At 38.8% G+C, this 8,014-nt stretch overlaps 1 protein-coding gene across 1 annotated transcript; it reads left to right on the top strand.

The window, feature by feature from the left end:
* The first annotated feature begins 4,475 nt into the window (after positions 1 to 4,475).
* On the top strand, positions 4,476 to 6,722 carry LOC102766378 (disintegrin and metalloproteinase domain-containing protein 29). Its single transcript, XM_006770742.1, has one exon. The coding sequence runs from the start codon at positions 4,476 to 4,478 to the stop codon at positions 6,720 to 6,722; it is 2,247 nt and encodes a 748-aa protein (XP_006770805.1).
* The last annotated feature ends 1,292 nt before the right edge of the window (positions 6,723 to 8,014 follow it).

Here is an 8,014-nt window from a genome sequence, read left to right as displayed (position 1 = left end):
TATCCAAAAAAATGTATACACACATTGAATAATTATTGATTCCAGTAGGTTAAATCTGAAAAGAAAGAAACATCAATTGAGCTATCAGTTGTTAAGTGTATATATACATTTTGGGGAAATACACTGTACATGTGTATACATATAATTACTTTGAATAAGCTTTCTGATCCTCTCTTTTCCTGGGACTTTCACCATGTTTACATTGGTCTTCTTGGGGGTGTTCTGTGAACATCTTGCTTTCTTCATTATTTTTCATTCATTTTAATTTTCCTTGGACTGAATAATTAGCAATGACCCATCTTTAAATCCACTGATACTTCCTTTTGCTTGATCTAGTCTGATATCCTTCCTGAACTACCTGGTATTATTAGGCCATGTTCAGATCTCAAAATGGGAGGAGTTGAAGTCAGCAGGCTTGGATCTCCTTATGCTGTTTGGTAGCAGAATAGGACATATAAGATTTTTTGAGTGGTACTGCTATCTCTAATTAAGCTCCAAATTCCCTGGTTGTCTAGATGAGGTTGGGTTAGATTGTTGAAAATTCACTGCTGCATCTTCAGACAGATCAGTCAGCTAGTTACCTGGATAGTGAATGAGGGTGAGGCTGGTCTGCCAGGATTGTTATATTGCCAATGTAGGTGGATTGAACAACCCACCAGTGAACAAAGGTGGTGTGTATTTTCGGTTGGCCTATAAGTCTTTGAAGTTACCATTCTGAATGAATCAAGAGCAGGTGCTGGAGCACCTTACTGTTTCTTGTTCTGTCTTTTTCATTTTATTTTGTCCAGAGAGAGGAAACTATTCTTGTCCATACCAGCTGAAGGTTCTGTGTCAAAGACTTCCAGCACCCAGTTTGGGATTTACATGAGAAATTAATAGAAAACCCAGGGAAGTCACCCTATCGCCATTCCTCAAATCGAGAGGTTTCCAGCCAGTCTGTCCTTTTTAAAAATATATTTATTGTTCAAAGTATTCCATATGTCTCCTTTAATCCCCATTGTCCTCTCCCAGCCTGGTCCTGCCTCCCAGCACAAGCCCCCATTTTTGTGTCCATTGGTTATATTTATAGGCATGCACACAAGACTTTTGGTTAATCTCTTACCTAGCCCCCCCCCATGCCACCCTCCCCTGCCTTCCATCTCTTCCTATGTCTCTAGATCTATTTTTGCTCATCAGTTTTGTTGTTCATTATATATCATAATGAGCGAGATCATGAGATACTTATCTTTCCCCAACTAGTTTATTTTTCTTAGCATAACGCTCTCCAGGTCCATACAGGCTGTTGCAAATGGTAAAAGTTCTTTCTTTTTTAGAGCAGCATAGTATTCCATTGTATAAATGTGCCACAGTTTTTTAATCTACTTGTCTGCTGATAGGCACTTAGGCTATTTCCAAATCTTAGCTATTATAAATTGTGCTATTAACATAGGGGTTCATATATTCTTTCTTATTGGTGTTTCTGGTTTCTTGGGATATATTCCTAGAAGTGGGATAACAGGGTCAAATGGGAGTTCCATTTTTAGTTTTTTGAGGAAATTCCACACTGTCTTCCACAGTGGCTTCACCAGTCTGCATTCCCACCAGCAGCAGTGCACGAGGGTTCCTTTTTCTCCACATCCTTTCCAGCACTTGTCATTTGTTAATATGTGGATGATAGCCATTCTGACAGGTGTGAGATGGTACCTCATTGTCATTTTGATTTGCATCTCTAGGATTATTAGTGACTTTGAGCATTTTTTTCATATGTCTCTTGGCCTTCTGTATGTCCACTTTTGAAAAGTGTCTATTTATGTTTTTGCCCATTTTTTTGATTAGATCATTTATCTTTCTTTTGTTAAGTTGTATGAGTTCCCTATATATTTTGGAGATTAAACCCTTATTGGAGAGAACATGATAAATATGATTTCCTATGCAGTGGGCTCTCTTGTTATTTAGTTGATGGTTTCTTTTGCTGTGAAGAAGCTTTTTATTTTGATATAGTTCCATTTATTTTCTCCTTAGTTTCCATTGTCCTAGGAGCTGTATTGATACACATATTGCTAAAAGATATGTCTGATATTTTGCTGCTTATGGATTCTTCTAAGATTTTTATGGTTTTTCCATCTTACATTTAAGTCTTTTATCTATTTTGAGTCTATTTTTGTGTGTGGTGTAAGTTGGTGGTCTAGTTTCTTTCTTTCTTTCTCTCTCTTTCTTTCTTTCTTTCTGCATGTATCTGTCCAATTTTCCCAATACCATTTATTGAAGAGACTGTTTTACTCCATTGTATGTTCATGCCTCCTTTGTCAAATATTAATTGAGCATAATGGCTTGGGTTTATTTCTGGGTTCTCTATTCTGTTCCATTGGTCTATATGTCTGTTCTTGTGCCAGTACCAGGCAGCTTTGAGAACACTGGCATTGTAATATAATTTGATATCTGGTATTGTGATCCTTCCAACTTTGTTCTTCTTTGTCAGGATTGCTGAAGCTATTTGGAGTCTTTTTGTGTTCCATATAAATTTTTGGAGAGTTTGTTCTGTGAAATATGACTTTGGATTTTCCTATGTGCAATATCATGTCATTTGTGAATAATGACAGTTTTACTTTTTATTTTCCAATTTGGATACCTTATATTTCTTCTTCTTGTCTGATTGCTATGGCTAGCACTTCCAATACTATGACAAACAGGAGTGGTGAAAATGGACATCCCTGTCTTTTTCTTATTCTTAGGGGAAATGGTTTTAGTATTTGTTTATTGATTATGATATTGGCTGTAGGTTTGTCATATAAGGCTTTTATTATGTTGAGGTATGATCCCTCTACTCCCACTTTGCTGAGAGTTTTTATCAGGAAGGGTGTTGGATTTTGTCAAATGCTTTTTCTGAATCAATTGATATAATCATGTGATTTTTGTCTTACAATTTGTTTATGTGACGTATTACATTTATTGATTTGTGGATATTGTATCTGCCTTGTATCTCCAGAATAAATCCCATTTGGTCATGGTTATGATCTTTTTAATGTATTGCTAGATGTGATATGCTAATATTTTGTTGAGGATTTTAGCATCTATGTTCATCAGGGCTGTTGGCCTCTAAGTCTCTTTCTTTGTAGTGTCTTTATCTGATTTTGGGATTAGGGTAATGCTGGCTTCATAGAGCTTGGAAGTGTTCCTTCCTCTTTAATCTTTTGGAAAAGTTTGTGTATGATCAGTGTTATTTCTTTGAATATTTGGTAAAACTCCGCTATGGAGACATCCAGACCAGGGCTTTTGTTAGCTGGAATTTTTTTGACTACTGCTTCAATTTAATCCGTAGTTTTAGACTTATTCATATTTTTGGATTCTTCCTGATTGAGTTTTGGAAGATTGTATTTTTCTAGGAATATATCCATTTTGTCTAGGTTGTCCAGTTTATTGGAATAGAGTTGGTCATAATATTTTTTTTATAATCCTTTTTTAATTCTGTGGATCAGTTGTTACTTCACCTCTTTAATTTCTGATTTTGTTTATTTGGGTTCTGTCTCTTTGTTTCTTGGTAAGCCGCCAGTCTATCTTTGTTCTATTTAGTTTTTAGAGTTTTTATTTCCATTTAATTATTCATGTATTTCCAAGGTAATTAGTTGTATTTAGAGCGTATATGCAGAAAAAACTGAATCGATATCACCTTGTTTCAGAAACTAAATTAGCCACAGGTGTTGAATAATCTCCTACATTAAAAATGTAACAAATATTACCACTTTTATAGTAATATTCCATGGAACAATAAAGATTCATTATTTACTATGTATAGATATATTTACCATTATTTACTATATAAATAATTAAGCTACTTATTATAAGAGATATTAACACTTGTGAAGGATGCAAATAATGTTCTTGTGTACTTCCAGTCTGACAAGTCTAGTGAGAAAGTAATGTAGAAAAAGAAAAGTAAACATTTTGCTCTAGGAGGTATAAGTACCATAAAAGAGATTGGGTTTCAGCAATATGAGATATATGATTACCTTACCCATAAGACTCTTGTTCTAACTATTGCAAAAACATTCACATATACATATCCTTAGAGAATTATATAATGAATCCTTATTTACCCATAATTCAGGTTTAATAACTATAAATCCCTGGCCAGTTTTTATTCTTCTATACACTTTCAATACCCCTCTGCCCTGTCAATATTTAAGAGCACATTCTAGGCAGTTTCTTGAGTCATTCCTTGATCAAAACATTAATCTCTTTTATCGCATGCCTTTTCCTTTCTCTTCACCAAGCCGTGTTATAACCACCCATTCACATGTTGCTTTTTGTTTTACTTATAGTCCTGATGTTCTTCTAATGATTCAAGTTTGCCAGAAGACTAATCCTTCCTAATTAGCCCTGCACATTGACCAGCTGAGAATAAGGATGGAGCCCATCCATGACTCAGCCCTGCCCGCCTTGGTCTCTGTTTCCATCATGGTAGCTTCATAATTACTACAATTGAAACCCTGTTGTACATGAGGATCATGCTCCTACTACACTGGCTTGGGGTGTTTCTGTCCTTTTCTGGGCACACTTGGGCTGAGCACCCTCAACATCATAGTCCTCCAGAAGTGGTGATTCCCTTGAGAATAACAAGCACTGGCCTTAGCATGAAGTTTCCAGGCTGGCTCTGTTATGGTATGCATTTTGGGGGTGAAAGACACATTATCTACATGAAGGTCAAGAAGCATTTGCTGTCCAGACACTTTCCAGTGTTCACCTACAGTGATCAAGGTGCTCTCCTTGAGGACCAGCCTTTTGTTCAGAATGACTGCTATTATCATGGTTATGTGGAGGGGGACCCAGAATCCCTGGTTGCCCTCAGTACCTGTTTTGGTGGCTTTCGAGGCTTGTTACAGATAAATGACATTGCTTATGAAATTAAGCCCATGATTTTTTCTTCCAAATTTGAACATCTGATATATAAAATGGACAGAGAGGACACTGAATACCAAACCATGAAATCTGACTTTATGCAAGAGGAAATTGTACAGCAATTTGAGTTTCAAGAGATTGGTAATTCTACTCTGAAGCAAAGTTCATATGAGGGCTGGTGGCCCCACAGTTACTTTATTGAAATAGTAGTGGTAGTTGACAATACTCTCTATCTTCAAAGTAACAAAAATGTCTCAATAGTGCAGGAAGACCTATATGTTATGGTGAATATAGCAGATTCTATTTATGAGGAAATAGGTCTTAAGGTTTTATTGTTTGGCATGGAGGTGTGGACTAAAGAAAATCCCATTGAAGTAGATGATGTAAAGAGATCTCTGAGAATATTTTGTCGTTGGAAAGCTGCAAACCTTTATTCCCGCCTGCCACATGATACTGCACATCTTCTAATACATAAGACATTAAGAGGAATGAGTGGTTTAGGCTATGTTGCAGGACTCTGTAGAACAAGCCATAGTTGTGCAATTATTACTTTTACAAGAAAGCCTGTGGGCCTTAGGGGAATTGCAATGGCTCATCATATTGGTCATAATTTGGGTATGTTTCATGATCGTATTTTGTGTACTTGTGGAAAATATAAATGTATAATGCATAATGATAACCCACCAATAACTAAATTTAGCAATTGTAGTTATGCTTTTTTATGGGATTATTCCTTACGTCAGACAAAATGCTTGCTCTACACCATATACACAAGTGACATATTTAACCGAAAACGCTGTGGGAATGGTGTTGTTGAAGATGAAGAGGAGTGTGACTGTGGACCTTTGCAGCAATGCTCAAAAGATGCCTGCTGTCTGTCAAACTGCACTCTCAGTTCGGGGTCTAATTGTGCTTATGGGCTTTGTTGCAAGGACTGCCAGTTCTTACCATCAGGGGATGTGTGTAGGAAGGAAATCAATGAATGTGATCTTCCAGAATGGTGCAATGGAACATCCCATATGTGCCCAGATGATGTATATGTGGAGGATGGAATTCCCTGTAATGAAAGTGCTTACTGCTACGAAAAGAGATGTAATGATCGCAATTTACAGTGTAAGCAGATTTTTGGCCAAGAGGCAAAGAATGCAAGTTACAGTTGCTACAAAAAAATAAACACTCTAGGTGACCGGTTTGGTCACTGTGGTACCCAAAACTTTTCATATATAAAATGTAATATGTCGGATGTCTTGTGTGGGAGGATTCAGTGTGAGAACATAACTGAAATTCCCCTTCTAACCGATCATTCTACTGTGCATTGGACCTATTACGATGGTGTCAACTGCTGGGGTACTGACTCCCACATTGGGATGACCACACCCGATATAGGTGCAGTGGAAGATGGCACAGAGTGTGGTGAAGAACACCTCTGCATCCATAGGAAGTGTGTCCATATATCTTACTTGGACAGTAATTGTTCACCTACATTCTGTAATCGAAGAGGAATCTGCAACAATAAACATCACTGCCATTGCAACTATCTATGGGACCCTCCCAACTGCCTAAAACAAGGCCATGGAGGTAGTATTGACAGTGGTCCACCCCCTAGGAGAAAGAAGATACAGAAGATTTATGTCTTAATGTTTTCACTTTTTTGGTTGTTAGTTTTATTATGTTGTCTTTTTTGTCTTTGTATGAAGAGAAAACGTAAGAAAAAAGAGCAAATTGTTCATCCTCAACCTCAAATGAAGCCACAAGCAAAGCCAAATATTCCACCTTCACAACAGACACCCTCACAGAATATTCCACCTCCACAACGGACACCCTCAAGACCAGGTCCACAACCATAGTCAACCTAAATGTTATTTTCCCAGAGCCAACATGGGAAACAAAAGCAATCAGTACCCAAAAAAATGTACCCAAACAGGTATTCATTAAAAATGGTAATTCCTAGAATGTTTCTAATGACTCTTTTTTATTTTAAACAATTAGAAGATTTTTTTTACCTACAATTTGTTTCTTGATAGTTTCTGGAAATGGCATGGCACATGAATGGTGTACCAGTTTCTCAGTTACTGCTTCTCAGCTCCAAAGCCCCTTCCCATTTTGTCCCCTGCAATAGGAAGAAGAATGAATGGGCGTTGGGAAATCTGGGAGATCTTGTTTGCTTCCTGTATGTTAATGTTACCCGAATAACAGATTTTACACTTGTAGTTATACTTAGGTTCAATATCCCTTTTTTTAAAAATTCACTCCATACCAACCCATTGTCAGCCTGAGAGATATCAGCATAGCTGTTTAATGTTACTTTCAGAGTTCTGAGTCCTCTTTGAGCTCTCTAGCAATATCCCAAATCTTCTGCATCAGCTTAGCAATACCTATTGCCAGAGTTTTGAGTCTCAGATCTACAGGCCAGCCCTATAGTCCTATCTATAATATTAAAAGTGTAATATGCAAATCGACCAAATGCCAAACAGCAGAGTGACTGACCATCTGGATGACCACGCTATATCATGCACTGGTGCCAGGCCAGCCAAGGTGGGTGCAGTGCGATTGGTGGGGGGGCCCACCATCACCCCATGATCGCCCTGCAGAGGGAGGCCCAGGCCACTGGCCAGTGGAGCTATCAATCAGGGGGCTCCATGATCACCCCAAAGATGGAGGCCCAGGCCACCCTCCTCAGGGTGATTGATCAGGGAGCTCCGCAGAACCGGGGAGCCAGGGGTGTGTGGTGGTAAAGTGGGCAGTGCCAGGCCAAGGTGGGTGCAGGTGCGGGGAGGGTCTATGAGGCAGCTGGGGCTGCCAGGCAGCCAGGGCTGCGAGGGCCTATCCTTGCATGAATTTTGTGCATCAGGTCTCTAGTCTGTATATATATAAGCCTAAGCAACTGGCCAAGTGGCCGACCAACTCGTAACTATGACATGCACTGACCACCAGGAGGCAGACGCTCAATGAAGAAGCAGAAACCACAGGCATGGAAACATGGAACAGACTGATGAATCTCAGAAGGAAGGGGGTAGGGGGGAGGGTGGGAAGAGATTAACCAAAGATCTTATATGCAAACTAGAGGCCCAATGCACAGATTCATGCACTGGTGGGTTCCTTCGGGCTGGTCTGTGGGGATCAGGCCACAACCAGCTCT

This window comes from Myotis davidii, unplaced genomic scaffold (assembly GCF_000327345.1).
Source record: "Myotis davidii unplaced genomic scaffold, ASM32734v1 scaffold404, whole genome shotgun sequence".
Classification (NCBI taxonomy): Eukaryota; Metazoa; Chordata; class Mammalia; order Chiroptera; family Vespertilionidae; genus Myotis; species Myotis davidii.
Note: the sequence above shows the minus strand (reverse complement) of the source record. Positions and strands in the feature narration are given on the sequence as shown.

What these genes read in the sequence shown, in the direction of transcription:
- LOC102766378 (XM_006770742.1), top strand. Translation starts at nt 4,476, where the DNA reads ATGAGGATCATGCTCCTACTACACTGGCTTGGGGTGTTTCTGTCCTTT.